The following is a 22,862-nucleotide window of genomic DNA, read 5'->3' as shown; positions in this document are numbered from 1 at the left end:
ACAAGGTCAAGAGCAACCACTTGCAACCCCTCATCCTGAAGGTTGATATCTTCTTCTTGCTCTGCCATTTCTGTTACCAAAGAAATATCCTCTTTTTCCTCTGCTTCAGATGTGTCTTCTTCCTCAGTCTCCTGCCCTTGTTCATCCAAAGACATCTGACTGAAGACAATGTACATAAGGAATGCCATGGTTTCCTCAAGCACTCTGCACTTTCTGGTGTGCAAGTTACAGTTGAATTTATATTGATCAGGCAGGCTATCAAATCTTCTATTCACATGGTACCTCAGCCTGTCAATGGAGACAATATGATTTATATGCACAAAAACCTTTTCTCCTTCCACAATTCTTCTTGCCTCTGTCAGTTCTTTGAAGGTATCCCAATAGTCTGAAAGAAAATATTTGTGATGCTCCAGTACAGAGCTCATTGTGAACTCCATGTTGAAAATACTGTGGTATATGTGGAAGTTACTCTGAGCCCTGCATTTGTGAAGAAACTCAAATAGGAGGAAATCTGGAGAATTGTCCTCTTCTGGTTCCTTTTGTTTTGTGATGGAAGAATCAGCATTCTGCTCCAGTCTCTTCTTTTTGCCTATTCAAAAACTTATATACTTTAGCTCTATATGCTGACATATGCAATCAGTGAATGCATAGGATATCACTAGATAATTCCTTCATGAGCTCTCATGACTCACCTGGTGATTGCTGTGGCCTAATAATAGCAGCAGAGAAGTCCAGCTTCCTCTTGAAAGGAGGGGCCTGGGAGTCAACTGTTCCAAAGCAAAAACATTTCTCATCATCAAGGAAGAATTCGCAGGGCTAAAGATAGCAAAACAATGAGGTAGAAGTGAGAACCAAATCAGACACAGGAATTTGCAGCAAAACGCGATGGGGGACCATTTGGAAAATATAAAGCACTCTCCTCGCATTTTGTTGCAAATTCTCTAGTTCTGTTCATATGCATGTCAAATCAAACACTAGGTTCATCTCATTGATTCCTGGACAGTATGATTTGATATGCAAGAGAAAGGCTAGAGCTGAGTGAAGCTTTTTATGAGAAATGTGTCATTAACAAGAATTTGCAGCAAAATGCGATATGGGCTATTTAGAGATGTATAAACCACTCTCCTCGCATTTTGTTGCAAATTCTAGGTTCTATTCATATCAAATTCCTTTGTGATTTACCACATTCTTGGACAATATCAATTGAATATGTAACAAGATGGTTGAAGCTGAGTGAAGAAATATATGTCAAAAAACATATGGAAGAAATCTATGTCAAAAACATTGAAAACAATCTAGAATTCTGACCTTTTTTTCCTTTTCCATGTTGTTGGAGTTACACTGGTGAATCTCCTGCTCTTTCACTAGCTTGAACTCTGCACTCTAGGTAACCTGGAGATCTGGCAGTGGTAGTAGTCTTCAGTCAGGTTGCAGTCTGGATGGAGTGTGCTGGGTAGGAAAGGATCAGAGAGAGAAGGAAATGGAAGATGCGAGGGTCCTGGCATGGATGAAAGATTGGGAGGCAGGGGAGGGAAGAGTAGTTGTGGATATGATTATGAAATCATGAATGGCACAAGTTCCAAGGCATAAAGTGTACCTTTCACACGTGCCAAATTTCAAACTCCAAGAGATCTGGGTCCCATCCACACGTGTGAAAAACGACTACATTTCACACGTGTGGGATTTAGAAGATGCCTTATTTGTATTTTGCACTTATTTGTGGTATCCTGTTTTAGCCCTCTTGCCCTCCAATCTCTGCTCTCTTGCTTCCCTACCTCCATACTCTGCAACATCAAGATCCTGACCAGCAGCACACACAGATAGATTTCAGGTCAGTAATAATGGGTTCTTCCCTCAGTGTCTGCAATCTTCTTGCCTACCATAGAAACAATCCATCCTACATGGAAATGCATAGATTCAGTCCATATTTTATTTAGTTGTCAAGACAGATAACTCACTGTAGGAATGCAGATCTTCAAGTGTGATATTTGCATGTGAGGGTAAAACTGTTCTTATGGGTTCTTCCTTCAGTCTGTGCACACTTCTTGCCTTCCATAGACTCAATCCATCCTGCATGGATATGCAAACACCTTCAAATGACTGAAGGCATATTCCAGCATGCTGCCTCATGAATTTGCAAGAAAACGCGAGGAGAAGGCCTTAGGAATTTCAAACAGACGAAATCGCGTTTTGTTGCAAATATTGAAATGTTGCTTCATCCACCCCTGTCATTCTGGTTTTGTGACTTCCATAGCTATCCATGGCTGTAGTCTTCTTGCATAAACTCCATTCATACTATATTTAGTTGTAAAGACAGAGAAATCACTGTAGGAATGCACCAGCATGTCATTTCAAAAATTCGCAAGAAAACGCGATTTGGACCTGTTAGGAATTTCAAAATCCTCGTATCGCGTTTTATTGCAAATTTTTCTATGTTGCTTCATCCACCCCTGTGATTGCCTTTTTTTTTGTCAAAACATGTTCTCCATGGCTGTAATCTCTTTCCATTGCTTTGCATGCAGTTTGTCAGAGTGATGGCAAGAACCAAGTCAACTGCAAGGAAAGCTGGCAAAGGGTCAGGGCTTGCAGCAACAGTAGCTAGGGCAGGTACCAAGAAATTTAGTGTGCCTCCAAAGGGAAGAGCTGCACATGGCAGGAAGGGTAAGCCAATGAGCCTACTCAAGCAAAAGGCCAAGAGATTGAATCATGGTGCAGGTGTGCTAAGGGAGATCAGGAAACAAGAGAAAGCTATAGGCTTTGCAATCCCCAAGGCACCTTTTCAAAGACTGGTGAGAGAAATATGTGATAGTTGGCACCTTGGGTTCAGGTGGAACATGACTGCCATTCTTTCCTTACAGGAAATGGCAGAGGATTACTTGGAAAAATATTTTGAAGATGCAATGCTGGTAGCAGCCCATGCTCATAGGGTGACTTTGATGGCCAAAGACTTCAACACTTTGTCCAAAGTGAGATGGAGGTATGACAAGCTTGTTCATCCTGTGGAATGGTAGGACATAAAGATGAGAGACATATTAAAAACAAGGTGGCAAATACCCTAAATGGCCTACTGATGCAAAGTTTATCAAAGTATAGTCTTTCCTCACCAAGGGCACACTGATCCATAGATATGGCATATTGCTTCGCACAATCCTTGACCATCGCCTCAAGGAAGCAGCACAATTCCTATCCACAATCCGGGGGGTTAAGTGCATCAAAAATTGCTCCCTTCCACTTCGCACATTTGTTTTGCTGAGTAGGAAGCTAAAAAAAGACTGGGTCCAGCACTTCGTCATCTTCTTTACCAAGAAACTCGATGGTTCTTCATGCCAAAAATGTAAAATTCCACACTTATTGGCTATAATCATCAAAAAAGAACTACAAGAAAGAGAAATGACTCTGCCCCAGTCACACTAAATCCAATTGAGGAGCTGGACATACCCTTCTCACTAGTATGGGAGCCGTCACCAACTTCTCCTACTATCACATTGATAAGTGCAGATGCCTTAGCAGAAATACCTATTCTCGAGGTTGAGATTGTGGAATTGCCCCATGAGATTCTACAGTTTGGTGCACAACTACAACCAATAAGTCTCCACCAATAGCAACAACCAGAGCTCGAGACAAGATCGACACCCGGACCTGAGGAAAGATCGGCACCAGAGCCTAAGACTACATCAGCACTTGAACTGCCCATTGACGCCATGCTAGTTGATGAGCTACAAGGGGAGCTAGTGCCAGATCAACAGTATGACTATTATACACAAGGGACTGAAATGCCATTGGAACAACCTCCCCCAAGTACTACAGCATCATCGGGATGGCTACATGGGCACCACTTGTATCAGCAATATTGCCAGACCTCATCATCGTCTGTCAATCTCCAACATCAAGCTAGCCAAATGATCCAACTGTCAGAACTATTCACTAGCTTGGCCAAGGAAGAATATGCAAGAGAATTGGAAAGGCAAATTGCATTAGAAATCGAAGATCAATTCCAGGCAATCGCCATAGAGGTCAAGGCACTTCGGGCACAAATAGATGAGAAGGAGGTAGAAGAAGTGCGCATGAACCAAGCTCTCCAAGCTCAAGAGAAGGAAGTAAGGGATGTGACCTCCAATCTCCACCAAAGTCAAACACAGCTGACTACGGCAGTAGAAGCAACGACAATCCTACAGACCTACTATAACTCCTTGGCATCTGCACATGTGCAATAGACAGAGGTAGTGGCACAAGCTCGACTCACTCTAATTCACAAAGAAGAAGAGCTCCAAGATTGCAAAGACAAGCTTGAAGACATGAAACAATCTTTGGCAGTACGTGCCTTCAGCATTGACAAGCTTACAAGGGAATGCAGAATCTTAAAAGACCAACTTGCTACCGTTCAAGAGGCCAGCACTTCACAAGCACAAGTCTTGGACCAATGGTCCAATACCATTGAAGACATTCCTCAACAGGCAAAGGTCACCTTGCAAATGAGAAAGCTTAAGGAGGCATACACAAGCATCTACCATCAATAGAAAGAAAAAATGAATGAGATGCACTCCCAAAAAATAATCATCTCCAAGCTTGAACTCCAATTGCTAGTGCACAACAATAAGGCATTGGAAGACAATACCAATTACGCCCCACTACAATGCACAATAGTGGTGTACCAAGAGCTTGTGGCTGCTCTACAAGTGGAAGATCACCTCAATGCACGCGTGCTTATCCAATGGAAGCAACTCCAAAATAGGATCATATCTGCTCATCCAACAATCAACTGGGAACGTTCCATCGGGACTAAAACCTTGTACATAATTTGCCAAGACTTGTTTGAAGATGAGAAAAATATCTTCTGCCTGTCTACACATGCCGGGTTTATAACACTCAGGATGGATGCTTTCATTGCATATGTCTACCTCATGGGTAGTCCTCCCCTCTGGGTTATTGCAGGTTTGTTGCCATTGCTACAAAGGTCGTCCCTATTATTTGCAAGGCACGACATAACCAACATCCCACCCATGTAGTTGATCATCCCATCGCACCAGCAAAAAGAAGTATCGGAAGATGACAAGGCCTATCTCACATCCAACTTCCCATATCTAACAACTCTTTCTGCCAACATCATAACCTCACTTACCCTTGTTGCTACCACCCTCTTAACCTTCCTCGAGCTCCATCCTAACATCTATTCCCTCCATCGTCTCTTTTCTCATGCCTCTCACCATTTTCAACTAACCCAACAGTCATAAAATTACGAGCCCCTCACCCCTAGCTTTTTCCCCTCCCTTGCTAATCCTACCCTTGAGGATTACCAAGCTGCTCAAACCATTTGCCCAGTTCTTCCCCCCCTCCCCTTTGCTCCCCCTTCCGCAAGTATCACTCTGCCATATTTCTCCCCCATGTCCCCAGATTCTCTCCCTACCTCGTCATCACCCTAGACACTTCTTGTGCTTCCATCAGCAGAAAATGACACAATATTTGATTTTGAATATCAGGATCCGGATATTCCAATTCGTACGCCCATGCCAAGTTCCAATGATGGGCTCATGATGGGTATGATTTTGATGAAATACCACTTCCCAGTAACCCCATCATGGAATTTTGGAGCAAATATCCTGATATGAAAACTTGAGGTGGATGGACCCTAGACAACCTTCCTACCAACCTTCGTCAGCATCAAATTAGTGAAGGTTGGATTAGAAAGTTGGATCCACAACCTGATTGGCACCGTCCCAAGCTCTTTGATGTAATCTTCTTAAAGGAGTACTTATGGTCACCTCCATGTCTCAGAACCCATCCCAAGTTCTATGCAGTTCCACGGCGTAAAAAATGGGAAGCCAACATACACACTTTGGCTGAAGATCGAACCATCAATTGGCCAATGATCGAACCATACTCTAGTGTAGAATGGAATATCCAAGGCACAATGGTCCGAGCACTTCAGCAGCATGAGCAAATAATGCGCGGCAACATTAATCGCTTCCTTTGCCAAAGTGCTCTATTCTGTAAAACATTGGAATTCATTCTGGAGGTCCCATGTTACCCTGATTCCCATTTGCCTCCACTCAGCTTTAATCCCAATGAAAGGGTTGATGCTTAGATTACAAGCCGGCTCTATCAAAGAGTGATCTTCTTAGAAGCACACCACATATCTCTATTCGAGCAAATGGTGGATACACGCTACTTGGAAATTGTGCAAAATTTGTATGGTGCTAAGGCTTTACAGCAGGATCAACTGGCACGACACAAGTTCCACAGCCACTAGACTAAAAGCATGGCAACCCAGGTACGTGCTCGCAATCAGCCATAACCCGAGGACGGGTGATAAAATGGATCCGAGCATATGTTGACTGTGTGCCAACATGGACTTATGTAGAAAAAGAATGTGACTCTGTGCCAACATGGACTTATGTAGAAAGAGAATGTGTTACAACTTCTATATGTGAGTTCTACATATAGAAAGAGAATGTGTTACAACTTCTACATGTAGAAAGAGAATGTGTTACAACTTCTACATGTAGAAAGAGAATGTGTTACAATTTCTACATACAACTTCTACATGTAGAAAGAGAATGTGTTACAACTTCTACATGTAGAAAGAGAATGTGTTACAACTTCTACATGTAGAGAGAGAATGTGTTAGAATTTCTACATGCAGAGAGAGAAGCTCTCCAACTTGTATAAATACCCCATAATGGAATGAAGCCCACACTCTTTGGGGCATTGTGTTGAGTCTACTTTGGTATTCCAAGCATTTGTCTCAAGTGTCCATGCTTCCTTGCACTCCATGTCCAAAAGCATGTCCTAACCTTGCAACTCCTCCAACCTTGCAACCCATCCTCTCCTTCTCCTCCTCCCTCCTCCTCCTCCCTCCTCCTCCTCCCTCCTCCCTCCTCCTCCTCCTCCTCTCTCCTCCTCCTCCCTCCTCTCTCTTCTTTCCCCCATGCTCTTACACCTTCTTCCTCTCCCACTCCTATGCTCCCCCTAAACCCTTTGTTCCTCAACCCTTAAACTCCATGATCTATGAAGGAGACGAGTTCTCCACCGTGTACTCTACCCTAAACCTTGGATCCTCCTTCTAACCCTGGACTCCTTCTGAACCTTGGAACCTCCTTCTAACCCTGGAACCTCTTCTAAACTCTGGAACCTCTCTCTAAACCCTGGAACCTCCTTCTAAACCTTGGAACCTCCTTCTAACCCTGGAACCTCTTCTAAACTCTGGAACCTCTCTCTAAACCTTGGAACCTCCTTCTAAAACTTGGAACCTCCTTCTAACCCTGGAACCTCTTCTAAACTCTGGAACCTCTCTCTAAACCCTTGAACCTCCTTCTAAACCCGGGAACCTCCTTCTAACCCTGGAACCTCCTTCTAACCCTTAAACTCCTCCTAAACCCTGTAACCCCCAATGAAGGCGAAAGCCTTCATTACCTCAATCATGATGATACACGTTCCTTTTACACATGCATGCACTTTGTTTGCTTACCACACTTAAGCCTATGTCTCTCATTGGAACATGACTCGAGGTCCTAAGCTACACGTATACTACACGTATACGTGTAGTATACGTATACGTGACTTGATTTTTCGCTAGCAGCAAAGGAGCACTTGCGTCGCTACCCAGCTTGTTGAACTAGATTTTGCGTCAGCAAGAGATTCCTGCAACCGTGTCGATGTTGCAAAGATTTTCGAGGTATATATATAACTGCTCAGAACCTTAATCTAACTCGATTAATTAGACTAGCTCCCTAACTCGATTTAGAGTGAAATATAAGCATGGTGTCTTTTTTTCTTTGAAGAAACTTTGAGAGCTAAAAGAACTCTTCTTTGTAGTGCAGGTAGCATGGCCATTTGCAATTGGACTCTCTCTCCCTCTCTCTCTCACACAAAGACACACACACACATACATACACACACATTTTTTAATATATAAAGAACCTCTCTCTCTCTCTCTCTCTCTCTCTCTCTCTTTCTCTCTCTCTCTCTCTCTCTCTCTCTCTCTCTCTCTCTATCTCACACACACACACACACACACACACATGATTTAATATGTTAGACAATGTAGTAGACATACACCTTCTCTTTATGTTATGCACTTGGATATTTATGGTACATTTCAAAATGTACTCATGGTATGCATCTTATTCGTCTATCAAATTCTTACATTTCTACATTTCTATATGATCTTTATGTTATGCACTTTGCTACTTATGCTACATTTCTATGTTATGCAACTATGTTATGCATTACAAATCCATGGAAACTAAAACTAGTAAGTTAGAGAACGCATATCATGAATCAATCGCTGCACTTAAAACAAGATTCATGATATGATTTGTAACGATAGAAGTTCTTAAGTTTTAATTACTTATCTCTTGTGTGAAATTTGAGAAAGCAATGTGGTATGTCTACCTTTAGAATGTAATTGCCGCACCATTGCTCTATCAGATCCTCAGATCAGGTGGCGTAAGAAAAGCATCGTGATGGCATGTCTAAAGTGTGTTTTTAGAATGCAATCGTGGTGCCATTGTTCTATCGGATCCTCGGATCAGGTGGGGCATGAAAAGCATCATGATTGCATGTCTAAATGAATTTTACAAAAGCTCAAAATCAAATCTGTGTATGTGTGCCTTTAGAATGTAATTGCGGCACCATTGGTCTATCAGATCCTCGGATCAGGTGGGGTATGAAAAGCATCGTAATGGCATGTCTAAAGTGTGTTTTTAGAATGCAATCGTGGCGCCATTGTTCTATTGGATCCTTGGATTAGGTGGGGCATGAAAAGCATCATGGTTGCATGTTTAAAGTGTGTTTTTAGAATGCAATCATGGTGCCATTGTTCTATCGGATCCTCGAATCAGGTGGGGCATGAAAAGCGTCATGATTGCATGTCTAAATGAATTTTACAAAAGCTCAAAATCAAATCTGTGTATGTGTGCCTTTATAATGTAATTGTGGCACCATTGCTCTATCAGATCCTCAGATCAGGTGGGGTATGAAAAGCATCGTGATGGCATGTCTAAAGTGTGTTTTTAGAATGCAATCATGGTGCCATTATTCTATCGGATCCTCGGATTAGGTGGGGCATGAAAATCATCATGATTGTATGTCTAAAGTGTGTTTTTAGAATGCAATCGTGGCGCCATTGTTCTATCGGATCCTCAGATTAGGTGGGGTAAGAAAAGCGTCGTGATGGCATATCTAAACTGTGTTTTTAGAATGCAATCGTGGTTTCTACTTTCTTCAATGATTTACTTTGAAAAGGATATTTTGGCTCATCATGATTGAAGCATGTCTTTTATTAATTGCATGTTTATTAAAAATGTTCAGATTATTATCGGAGAGTTTCTTTAAAGATGGATCACACAAGTGTATTAGCCAACCAGAAGAAGAAAGAGACAAACAGTGAGATCAAATTAAAAGGCCAAGATAAATTATTGCTCAACAAAGTCATTAGGGAATGCATGCTAGTGGTCTATCTCAAAGAGAAATGGAAGGATTATGCAAAGTGATCTTGCCATTTTCCAGTGTAAGATAAACATTGCCATAGAGGTTGAAAAGAAGTTGACAGACATGCAAAGAGTAGACCTTTTGCTTGCTTCACATTGGAATAAAGAGGGTCCAGAGAGATTGATCGCCTATATTGGGGCGGTTCTAGATGTATATAATAACAATCTCTCACCTCTTACCCAACAACAGTAGACAGGGCCCAAATAGTGTATTGAAATACACTTTGGATTAACAGAAGGACTCGAATATGTGCAATGTCCAGCAACCAAGCTAAAATAGGTGAGCTGACAAATAAGGCTCGGAGGTCTTTTGCCCGAACATGCTCTTATCACTAGGGACCAATCTCTAGAAGAGATAAATTTGGTTAGGACACAAGCCATGCCTATCATGGAAACACGCAATGTGCATCAGGTCATGTATTTCTGTAGTTTCAATGATGATTTGATACAAGTAGGTGACAAAATAGCCAGTGGGGCATTTGGTACTATGTACAAGGTTAGGATAAGCGGTGTCCCTGGATTGCATGAACATCTACAGTTTGTGGGCAAGCATTTTCATGGTCAAAACGCAAGACTAGTTGTGCAAGAAAGGCTCCGAGAACAAGCAGTTGCAACTAAGCACCCAGTGTTGGTGTGCGCACTGGCTGAAACTAGAAAGAAGCCCTTTTGGATTATAACACCATTTTTTAATGGTGGCACATTAGATGACTTCTTGAAGCAGCTTCCCGTAGCTTCTAGGAGATATGCAGAATATATGGATAAGCACTTTGAGGGACAAAAGCACAAGAGGGCAAAAGAAAATGACCCAACAGATGACATGCTTGAGAAAATTAAAAGTTTTACCAATTCCACTATCGATATGGTGCATGCTTTGGCCTTGGGACTTGCAGCACTACATGAGCATGGTTGGATCCATTGTGACCTACATCTTTGCAATGTTGTTCTAGATTGGCCTCCAAAAGGACAGGTTCAGATAGGTATAATTGATTGGGGCCGTGCTCTAGCATTCAAAGAGGGAAGAGGTCCCTTAATTTCACAAAAGGGAGTGCTAGAGCCATCAGGTGAATTCAAGTCTCATGTTGATGCTAAAAAGAAATCTTTGCAAGCTCACAAGTGGCTTGCCCTAGAGATTTTGGACCCATCAGTATCTTCTCCATACTCTCCTTCTTCAGATGTTTATGCTCTTGGGTGGGTTTTCAAACAACTTGCTTGTTTTGCGGAGGATGCATTGAGAGTTTCAGGAGTTGCACCTATTGTTCCACATTGCAAAAGGGCATTAACAGCACATTTGAAGACCATGAGTAATTCCATGATGACACCAAATCCTACTGATCGAAAAACAGCATTTGACATAGTCGAACGCTTAAGTCGACTTGGTTGTAATGGAGACCTTGCCATGAGACCCATGGCAGAGATGGAGTTGAAAATGTTTTGCTAAGAATTTATTTATGATCTAATTGATACACTTACTTGAAGATCATGACTTCATGATGGATAATTACAGAGATGCAATTAGATTAAATAATAATATTTTTTTGGCTATGGTTTCGATGGAGAGGGAGAGAGAGATAGAGAGTAGTCCCTTCCATGAATACTTTGTAAATACAATAATTAACATAAGCTTATTAACTACTTCCACATGGCTAGTCAAACGAGTTCAAGTCTAAGGAAATGCGATTATTTGGTATGGGTACCTTCGTCAAGTTCATTATTATTCCATTTGAGGTCAACCATAAAGAATGGCACCTGTAGATTGATTGGTTCTTCATTTGTGAGTGGAGGATGTACCTGCATGACCCTAACATCTATCTGTGAGAAGATGGCGTCTAAATGAATGGCAATTTTCAATGGTTTCCAATGTTTGTATCCAATTATTGACATTGTTTTGTTTGGATTATTAGAAGGAGGTTCCAACATTCAAAGAGAGGTTCCAAAGTTTAGAAGAGGTTTAAGGGTTAAAAGGAGGATCCAAGGTTCAGGGTAGAGTACATGGGGGAGAACTCATCTCCCTCGTAGATCATGGAGGTCAAGGGTTGAGGGACTAAGGGTTTAGGGGGAGAATAGGAGTGGGAGAGGAAGAAGGTGTAAGAGCATGGGGGAAAAAGAGAGAGGAGAAAGGAGGAGGAGGGAGGAGGAGAAGAGAGAGTAGGAGGGAGGAGGAGGAGAGAGGAGGAGGAGAAGAGATAGGAGGAGAAGAGGAGGGAGGAGGAGAAGAGAGAGGAGGAGGAGGAAGGAGGGAGGAGGAGGAGGAGGAGAAGGAAGGAGGAGGAGGGAGAGGATGGGTTGCAAGGTTGGAGGAGAGGGGAGGAGGAGTTGCAAAGTTATGACATGCTTTTTGGACATGGAGTGCAAGGAAGCATGGACACTTGAGACAATTGCTTGGAATACCAAAGTAGAACTCAACACAATGCCCCAAAGAGTGTGGGCTTCATTCCATTATGGGGCATCAAGTTGGAGAGCTTCTCTCTCTGCATGTAGGAATTGTAAGACATTCTCTCTCTACGTGTAGAACTTGCATATAGAAGGTGCATGTTGCATGTAGGAGTTGCACGTTGCATGTAGGAGTTGCATGTAGAACTCGCATGTTGCATGTTGTATGTAGGAGTTGCATGTTGACCTCGCATAGCTTCTTGTCCTGCTTGTGAATTCATTGCATGCTTTGAGAGTATGAAATGAAAGTGTGTGATACTATTATTGATGCAATCTATTATGTACCTATGCAAAATCATGTGAGTGCACATGATCTGTCGATTAGGTAGGGATTAACTATATGCTTATTTATGGGATCTCATAGGGAAACTAAGACTCAATCATCCCTAAGTGGAAATTGATTAGGTCTTTCTAAATGTGCAAAAACGTGCATATGCCAGTGAGTGTGCATGTAACAATCTAGTGCAAACTATATGTGCAAAAAACGTGCATATGCTAGTGAGTGCATGTGTAACAATCTAGTGCTAACTATTGAAGACTTGGGGTTCCCAAAACTTCATTATTGTCAGGGATGGCTTGCGTGTTGATGTAGTATTGCTTCAATCAGCTTCCATTTATGGTTGTGTTGAATTGGACTCCATCTAATGTTTCTAGCAACACAGCTCCAATGGGATTCATTTTTCTTACTCGGTAGGGTCCTTGACCTAGATACTTGAGTTTTCCCTTGTGTACTTTGGCATTCTTGGGGACACTACCACTTGTGTAGTTCTTGAAGTACTCTGGCCCTTCTCGAAGATCAATCTCTAATAGTGTTGAACTAGCTTGACATGTGCTATGGGTATTAGGTGCCATAGTATCATTAACCTATTTTTTAGGATCTTGGGGACTTTCATTTTCTAAAGTCTCTTGATCGATCTTCATCCGCACATGTGGCTTATACTTTCGAAACTTCTTATGTTGGGAATTGTGGGATAACTTTTCCACTAGTAAGGTGCTCCTAAGCAAGAGATCATTTGCTATGGATACTCCTTCTAGTCCATTAGGGGACCATTCAAGAGGAGGTGGCTCAGATTTAGAGGGACAATTTAACGATCCTTGATTGGACTCATTCAAATTCATTGAAGTGCTTGGTCTTGGCTTTTTGGCGATTTCCTCCAACTTTCTTGCAGGATCTTTTGCTGTTATTCAACTTTGGAGGTTCAATTTTAGGAAGCTCATTAGGGCATGCAAAATGGCTGTGTCATTGTCAAAGACTTGATCTTCAATTTGGGCATTCTCAGCCTCACTTTCAAGGTCCCAAGGAAAATTTGAGTCATTATTAGTATGGGTACCTTCTTCAAGTTCATTATTCCACTCAAGGTCATCCATAAAGAATGGCACCTCTAGATTGATTAGTTCTTCATGTCTGAGTGGAGGATCTACCTGCATGAGCCTAGCATCTATCTATGAGAAGATGGGGTCTAATGAATGGTAGTTGTCAATGGTTGCCAATGTTTGTATCCACTTTGTGTATCACCCGCTATGGCATGCTATTGTAGGGGACCTAATTTGCTTTCAAGATATGGTCGTTGAAGTGGTTTCATCCAACGCTCTAAGCACAATTGGTTTATTACTCCTATCCCCACATTCACCCTGATTGTGGTGTCACAATTTTGGATTTTCAGTCTATCCGGTTCCCCAATGATGGAGGGTTGATGCTTCTTACAACCAAGGATGTCCCAGCAAGTTGATAGGATTTCTTGGGGAGATCCAAGATTGTGAATTGAAAGGAAAAACAGACTCCTGCAACTTTTATTGACACGCCATTCAATATTCCCTAGGGTTTTGCTCATGAATCATCAACAAGGCATATGTTGAAATTAGCTTTTTGCATTGGTGGGAGACCCCATTCATCATAGAGCTCCTTGGATAGGACATCTACACCTGCTCCAACATCCACAATGGCTTGGACTTCATTATATGCCATGTGGATCAAAGGCACAATAATGTTGTGTATGTCATCTCTCTCACCCATCTGCACACGGATATCTTCTATGTCTTCCATAGGTGGAGGGGGATTTGCAAGTTCAATCCAACCTTTGAAACTATCCCAAAGATTGGAACAATTCTGTAATAGGATTCCAATGGGAATTGACACGGGGCAACTTAGAATGCTAGAGAGTGTGGCTCCTTCAAGTTGGCATGATGATACATATGTTGTGGATTCTATTGTTGGAACAGAGGCTCGAGTAAAGTATCGATACTTTGGGGGGTCAATTTGGGGATTGGATCTTGTGCTTGCTTTTCAACCTCAAATTGAGCTTGTTCCTTTTGTACCCATTGTTGAAGTGCTTGAAATTGAGCCTTCTCCACTTTTGCATTCGAGAATGGAGCTTCTTTTATTTAAGCCTCAGGAGCTGATGTGGATGATCTTGGCTGCTCATTGCTTAGCGGAGGTAGAGGCATTTGTACTATTTTTTGAAGAAGTCATCTTGATTGAATTCGAATATTAGGGTCCTTGGTGGCCTCTTTTTGCTGGCGTGTAGTTACATTCACAAGTTGTGATATTATGCTTATCGACCCCAGACTTTGATGGTCCACCCCAATAATGCCAATTGGGATGTAAGGCTTAGCCTCACTATATTGTGGGACCTTATTTATCATGGGACAATCCATATAGGCATGGCCTATGCAACAATCTCCGCAAAGTGGTTGGAAAGTAGCGGGGCTACCACAATGAGGGCACTTTGTGATCCGGTGATTTTCTCCACAACCGTAGCACTTGATTGGCACTCGATATGTGTTGGGTCGAACTTGCTTTGCATAGACTGGTATTAAACATTATGCGCCTTCTACATAGTACACTGGATACTCAGCTTGATACTCGAAAGGCGAATCCACTTGTGTTCAAATGGGAATAGGATTCAGCCTCGTAGCTGGGGGTGCTATTGTGCAAGTGCCGATTGCCTATACATTGGTGTGGGTGTTGGTTGGTATTGTTGAGGTCAAGGTGGGTTGTTGGGTATGTTGAAGATAAGTAGTACTAAATGTTTCATAACTCCTAATCTTTTTCATGTCTTTGTGGATTTTCTTCCTTAGGCCTGCAATGAAACAGGCCGTGAAGTACTTAGCATTGGGGCATGGGTCACATTTGGCAATCAATCATTTCGTCTTGCCCAAATTGCCTTCATTTCCTTTATTTATTTTAATTAATTGCCTTAATCAATTAATTACCACAAATACATGTAGAAATTCTTATGCAAATTCGTTTATTTTCCATTAAGTTTTTTAAAAATTCTTTGTCTAGATGGTCCTTGTTGTGCAATCAAGGATGAGGAATACCCCCATATTTAAAAAGGGTGTGGACTACTGTTAGAGTTAGCTCAAATGTCCACCTCTCATGTAACCCACCAATATTCTGTGTACCCAATGTTGTAAGGCCCCCATATGAGGAGAAGCCATGATGGGTATCAGATATTGGGAGGGATCCCCAGTTTAGACACTGGAAGGGGTCTTAGAGTAGACCAGATGGTTATGAGACGGCTTAGGAGCCAAGAGTAGATACCCGTCTGCACAAAGGGGGGGTTCGGGGGGGCGATAGCCCCCCCGATAGCAGGGGGTCCGGGGGGCGCAGGCCCCCGGTGGGGGTCTGGGGGCAAAGCCCCCAGCGGCGATGGTATGACCTATGCGCGATCCTTCATCTGCCCGACGGCATGTTTTCTGAAGGGTCGGTGGTCTTCCAGGCCGACTGTCTATTAGGCTGACTGCCTATTACAGGGCCGACCGTCAACCACTTACACTATATAAGTGGCCACCCCCTATCATCAGATCACCATTCTTCACGCTCATAGTCCTCCGTCCAGCATCTGTCTAGATCACCATCGAAGCTCTGTCTGTAGAGCGCACGGGTGGACAGCCAACCATCAGTTGTATCAGCAGTTTGGTATATCAGAATTTTTGTATTCTCTCCAGCTTTCCATCGTGTACTTGCGTTTTGTTGTTATCTTCCGCTGCGTACTATTTTCTTACATGGTATCAGAGCCCGGGTCTGATCCCCGGCCACCTCTCTCCATGATTGATTGGAGGGGGGTGTTGGAGGTGCAAATCTCTCATGGACAAAGGGGATAAGAAGAAGGAGAAAGGGTTGAATTATCCCACATACAAAGGTGTGTGGAAGATGAAGGGACATAAATAGTCCAAGTTGCCCCTCCTATCTTCAATTCCCCCAAGCTTGCCTTTTGTGGAGGTTGGAGGGCTGGCTAGGCAAGGGTGCCTTATGGCAGGGGTGGGGACCTGCCATACACACATGCCAGAGCCTCCGTAGTGGCCATGAAGGTTGTGCACTTCCGTGAGGTGCTAGCGGTCTTGGCGGGGGGCACGCTAGGCACATGCTCTTGGATTCTAACATGGTATCAGAGCTCAGGCTATCTGAGTAACGACTTTATTGCAAGTTCAACGAGCTTTGTTAGCAAAGGCTACTAGGAGTGATGGCTGCACCAACCCCGTTGCGAATTCGTCCACCTGCCTTCAATGAAGGCAAGCTCGATGGGATGAATTATACTTTGTGGAAATTCAAGATCAGCGCGATCTTGGATTCATATGAGCTTCTGGATACTGTTCTGGGATTGGATCCAGAACCGGTTGGATCACCGAATCCAAACAACCCCAACGTCATAACGCCACCGAATGCAGATCTTCTTCGGGCATGGAAACGAAGGAACGCAGATGCACTCTGCGCTCTTGTTACCAGTTCAAGTGATTCTGTTTTGACTCTGATTCAGCATACAGACAAGGCAAGTGAGGCTTGGAACATACTGAAAGGTCAGTATGAAACGCGGAATCAGACCAGAATTCAAAATCTGGAGAATATGCTTGCTGCAGAGAGGTGCTCTGATGGAGAATCAGCTGAGACATTCATCACACGGATCAAGAATCTACGTGATCAGATGGCGGCGGTTGGGATTACAAAGACCAGCGAAGAGTTGGCCAGAAGGTGCATTCGGATCCTTCCACAAAAGTACGATGCATTGGTTACGACACTCAACACGCAGGTAAGAAATCCACCCCTCACTTTTGAAGAGTTCAGTGCGATGCTTCTAGAGGAGGAGATGCGAATGAAGACCCGCGATGGCGGAAGTGATGCAGCATTCTCAACCACATCCAAAGGGAAGGGTGGAGAGAAGAAGAATGGTAAGAAGAAGAAGTTTTCAGGTAAGTGCCACTACTGCAACAAAAGCGGTCACATGATCAAGGATTGCAGAAAGAAGCAGCAGGACGAAAAGAACGGCACTACACAGTCTTCTTCGAAAGGCAAGGAATCTGCCAACACAGTTGAAACTGAGTTGGAGCTATGGGTTGCAATTGAAGAAATATGCTCCTCAACAGAAGTTTCAACAACGAATGATTCGTGGCTCCTTGATAGTGGAGCGTCCCGTCACATGACCAGAAAGAAGGACTGGTATAGCTCTTTCAAGCCTCTACAAGAGCCCATGAACGTGACGGTTGGTAATAATGCAAAATGCCCTGTGGAAGGTACAGGTACTATCTCTCTTTCCATTCAAGAGGGTGAAACTAAAGAGCTTTCTGATGTATTACTAGTTCCTCAGCTAAAGAAGAACTTGCTTTCGGTTGCTGCGATAACTGATCGCAACTTGGAGGTGCGTTTCAAGAGGACCGGAGCAGAAATCCTTAATGCAGCGGGCAAGGTGGTCGGCAAGGCAGTAAGGAAGAACAATCTCTACGAGCTGACGGCACTAACAGTCTCTTCAGGAGTGGGCATCAGTAAGGTATGGCATGAAAGATTTGGTCATCTTAGTTATCCTATTCTTTTGGAAATGCAGAAAACAGGGATGGTTGCACACTTGCCTGCACTCTCAAAGGTGCAGGAACCTTGTGAAGCTTGTATGATGGGCAAGCAACAAAGGAAGGCTTTTCCACATGAGAGCGGCTATCGGGCAAAGGCTCCTCTACAATTGGTTCATACTGATCTCAGTGGGAAAGCTCCGACTCAAGCTTTGGGGGGATGTAACTACTATATGCTTATCGTCGACGACTACAGTAGATACATGTGGGTGTATTTTTTACGAGATAAGGCTGAAGCTCTTGGAAAATTCAAACAGTGGCAAAAGATGGTGGAAAACGAAAGCGGGCTGAAGGTAAAGAAGCTTCGCACGGATCGAGGAGGAGAGTTCCTCAATCAAAGCTTCACAAAGGCCTTGACGGGCAAAACACCTTTGGAGGCTTACTCAGGTAAAAAGCCTTCCGCTTCTCATTTCAGAACATTTGGATATGAGTGCTTTGTTCATGTTCCAGATAGCACCAGAAAGAAATTAGATCCAAAGAGCAGAAAGTGTATCTTCATGGGCTATAGCCCGGAGTCAAAGGCGTACCGGCTATATGATCCAGAGGCAAAGAAGATCGTGGTCAGTCGTGATGTGGTGTTTTGGGAACAGCCACATACAGTGGAGGAGGAGGTATGCCCTTCCACTTTATCATCAGCCGTAAAAGTAACTCACCTTGTGCCCGTATCTAAAGCAGAGTTGCAGAATGAGGAGGAGTACTTCGAGGAACAGACTCCACCAACACCACAACATGCCTTGGCTCCACAAGGTAAGCCACTTCCAAAGTGGGCAAGGCAGCTCTTTGATGAGAAGAATCCGGCTCCAGACTTGGCGGAGTCATCTGCAGATGGACTTCGACGATCAAAGAGGATAGAGGAGCAGAAAAGGGCTTCTGAACACATAGTCAATATGGCCTTGATGGCTGAGATTATGAAAGTTCAAGGGCCTATGAATTTGGATGAGGCAATGGCGGATCCAAATTGGAAAGCTGCCATGCAAGAGGAGTATGACAGCATCATGAAGAATCAGACTTGGGACTTGGTTGATCGTCCAGAAAAAAGGAAGGTCATTGGTACCAAATGGGTATGGAAGGCCAAGTACAAATCTGATGGATCTTTGGAAAAGTACAAGGCTAGGCTTGTTGCACAAGGATACTCTCAAGTTGAAGGCTTTGATTTTGAGGATTCCTTTGCCCCTATAGCAAGGATGACAACTATTCGGGTGGTACTTGCCTTGGCTGCTCATAAGCAGTGGCCGGTGTTTCAAATGGACGTGAAATCTGCGTTCTTGAATGGACATCTCAAGGAGGAGGTATATGTGTTCCAGCCACCAGGATTTGAGGTGCCCAATTCAGAGAACAAGGTTTGCAAACTAAAGAAGGCATTGTACGGGCTGAAACAGGCCCCAAGGGCATGGTACCAACGGATTGATAGCTTTCTCATATCTATTGGTTTCTCAAAAAGTGCTTCTGATGCTAACCTGTATGTTTGTAAGCAGGATGGCAAGTATGTGGTAATAGTCCTTTACGTGGATGACTTGATCATCACAGGAGATCATGAGAAGATGATGCAACAGTTGAGGGAGTCGTTGAGTTCCGAGTTTGAGATGACAGATTTGGGGCTCATGCACTTTTGCCTCGGCATTGAGGTTTGGCAAAAACCTGGCAGGATTTTCATCTCTCAGCAGAGATATGCTCGCGAGATCTTGAAGGCATTCGGTATGACCGAGTGTAAGGACGTGGTCTCTCCCATGGAGGTGAATGGTAAGCTCTCAGTGGAGGATGCATCACCACTTGTCGACATCAAGGAGTATAGGAAACTTGTGGGGAGTCTCATTTTTCTGTGCAACACTAGACCTGATATCAGCTTTGCAGTTGGTGTACTTAGTAGGTTCTCAAATCAACCTCGAGAGAACCATTGGAAAGCAGGGATGCGTGTGCTAAAGTACGTGAAAGGTACACTGGAGTATGGCATTACCTACAGAGCAGGGAAGACCTTGGCGGGTTACTGTGACTCAGATTGGGCGGGAGATTGTGATTCTAGAAAGTCAGTTTCTGGATATTGTTTCTCACTTGGTTCAGGAGTGTTCTCTTGGATTAGCAAGAAGCAACCAACAGTGGCACTATCTTCGACAGAAGCTGAGTACAAGGCAGCATGCATTGCTGCTTGTGAAGCAGTTTGGCTAAGGAGGATCCTGCAAGACATAGGAGTTCCAATCGAAGATGCGACGGTTCTAAAATGCGACAATCAGAGTTGCATGGCCATTGCAAAGAATCCTGTGTTCCATGCTCGTACAAAGCACATAGAGATCCAGTATCACTACGTACGAGAGCTCATCGAGGATGGAGTCATAGAGCTGGAGTATTGTCCCACAGAGGACAATTGCGCAGACATCTTCACGAAGGCTCTTGGGAGTGATTTATTGTTGCGGCATCTACATCGACTCGGCATTGGTCCGAACACGTAGTTCATCTTCGGGTGAACATTGAGGGGGGGTGTTAGAGTTAGCTCAAATGTCCACCTCTCATGTAACCCACCAATATTCTGTGTACCCAATGTTGTAAGGCCCCCATATGAGGAGAAGCCATGATGGGTATCAGATATTGGGAGGGATCCCCAGTTTAGACACTGGAAGGGGTCTTAGAGTAGACCAGATGGTTATGAGACGGCTTAGGAGCCAAGAGTAGATACCCGTCTGCACAAAGGGGGGGTTCGAGGGGGCGATAGCCCCCCCGATAGCAGGGGGTCCGGGGGGCGCAGGCCCCCGGTGGGGGTCTGGGGGCAAAGCCCCCAGCGGCGACGGTATGACCTATGCGCGATCCTTCATCTGCCCGACGGCATGTTTTCTGAAGGGTCGGTGGTCTTCCAGGCCGACTGTCTATTAGGCCGACTGCCTATTACAGGGCCGACCGTCAACCACTTACACTATATAAGTGGCCACCCCCTATCATCAGATCACCATTCTTCACGCTCATAGTCCTCCGTCCAGCATCTGTCTAGATCACCATCGAAGCTCTGTCTGTAGAGCGCACGGGTGGACAGCCAACCATCAGTTGTATCAGCAGTTTGGTATATCAGAATTTTTGTATTCTCTCAGCTTTCCATCGTGTACTTGCGTTTTGTTGTTATCTTCCGCTGCGTACTATTTTCTTACAACTACCCCCCTATGACAAGGTTTAATTTTTCTCTTAAGATGGTGCTTTATCTCTTGCTCTATCTCAAATGATGGTTCGTCTAATGGTTGCGGATTAAACCCCCTTTTTTTCAAACATTATTTGTGGTTTATGTCCCTTTATTTTTGCTCCTTAATGACTCTTTTTATGCATTAGAATCTAGAAGGTTGTGCATGTTCCTAGGTGATGCAATAACAAGCCAGGGAGCACATGCATTACCTATCTACCCAAATCATGCTATATTGTTCTAACATATAGTGTATTTTGATGGTGGCAGGTAAGTGGACCCTGACCTACTTGATAGATTCGACATTTTTGTACTAATTATTTGCTTAAAGTTTGCAAACTCGATATAAAGAAAACTTCTTTTGCCAATCCTCCTATTTTTTGGTTTAAAAAAAGGTTTTGGATTGCAATATTGACAAAGGGTACACCAATTTACTGTTATTCATATTTTTCCAACCAGTTCTTTTTATAATTATCCAAATGATTGAATTAATTGTATGGTTCATTTATTGATGGGATTATTAAATCTGAGAACACACCCTGATCTTCCAACTAGCCTTTGGTCAGGCTAGTACCATACAATTAATTCATTGCAATTATTTTGAGTGCCTCTCTTTTGTTTACTAATGACTACTTTTTGGGTGCAAAAACATTGGTTCCAAAATTTGGATTGTGCATCCAATAATAGCATCACTTTATATCACTTTTGACACTTATCAAAGAGTTTCCTTTTTTTAGCATTTACTATTAGGTGTGGAGTAAGTTCCACATGGTGGGCTTACTCCCCACCATGTGGTCTTACCTCTGGGTTGGGGGTGGGTCCCACACACATACACACACACACACACATACACACACACACACAAAAAAAAAAAAAAACAATTTTCTTAGTAAACATTTTAACCCCCTTCCCCCTTTTTCCGCTTCTATGTTTGGTTCTTGTTTCAAGGTCTTTTTTAAAGAAAATTATTAATTTTATTTTTTTTCCTCCTTCAATTTAGTTTCTAATTCCCACTTTTCTTTCTTATTTACATTCTAATTGTTTCATTTTTTTACATTTTATTTAACCCCCCCTTTTTTTTATCTCTTTAGAACCTTTACTATACTTTTAAAACTTTAGAGCTTTTTATCTCTGCCCTAACTAGTCCCTTGTCAAATTTATCCCTATCCCTAATATTTTCATATGAATAAACCTCCCCTTTTCACTCACACACACACACACACACACACACACACACACACACACATCCATTGTATCGAATACTCCATTAGACTAACTATGCAACCACACCCATATATAGATAGTACCAATGGTGCACCGACCCCCCTTTCTTAGAGATCTCACAAGAGAGGTTGATAGAAATATTTGGATGGCAATAGAATATGACCTTCTCACCCACATTCACCATTGTGTATTTTCTTGAATTTTCTTCTTTACTTCAATTATTTCCCCTTTAAGATTTTTCTCCTTGTTATTTCATGGCATACTTCTTTAATTTGTATAATTGTGAAACCCTCTTTTGGTAACTAATCAAGGTATGGATGCCTTCACTTACCTAATAAGTAATCCTCTGTAACTAGTCCATCTACAAGGCCCCCAAAACGTGCTTAATCTAGGATAATAATTCTTTCTCATGCCCCTCTGTGTTAATATTTTTATCATCAATAATTTTCACTATGATGTTGCAGCCCTAACTTCTCGAGCATTGCTCTTAATACTTCCATTAGTACACTTTATATATTGGTGGTTAACCACCTACCTTGTATTGTTATTTGATTTCATAGGCCCCTTTCTCTCGGCCCTCTACATATATCTAATCTGAAATACACATCTCACAAGCATTTGGTAGGGAATGAAAGACTAAAGATGAAATCTAACTTTAGCAATGGAAGTTCTCTACATCACAGACATTTGCACGTGACTACACCTACATTCATTGATTAACC

The 22,862-nt window shown here is 43.0% G+C and overlaps 1 protein-coding gene across 1 annotated transcript; it reads left to right on the top strand.

Moving 5' to 3' along the window:
- Positions 1–9,867: 9,867 nt before the first annotated feature.
- LOC147904907 (uncharacterized) lies at positions 9,868–10,926 on the top strand. The gene has a single exon (XM_087392694.1). The coding sequence runs from the start codon at positions 9,868–9,870 to the stop codon at positions 10,924–10,926; it is 1,059 nt and encodes a 352-aa protein (XP_087248820.1).
- The last annotated feature ends 11,936 nt before the right edge of the window (positions 10,927–22,862 follow it).

The sequence above is a fragment of the Dipteris shenzhenensis genome, chromosome 2, assembly GCF_047967505.1.
Source record: "Dipteris shenzhenensis isolate YYH24624 ecotype China chromosome 2, Dip_SZ_1.0, whole genome shotgun sequence".
Taxonomy (NCBI): domain Eukaryota; kingdom Viridiplantae; phylum Streptophyta; class Polypodiopsida; order Gleicheniales; family Dipteridaceae; genus Dipteris; species Dipteris shenzhenensis.
Note: the sequence above shows the minus strand (reverse complement) of the source record. Positions and strands in the feature narration are given on the sequence as shown.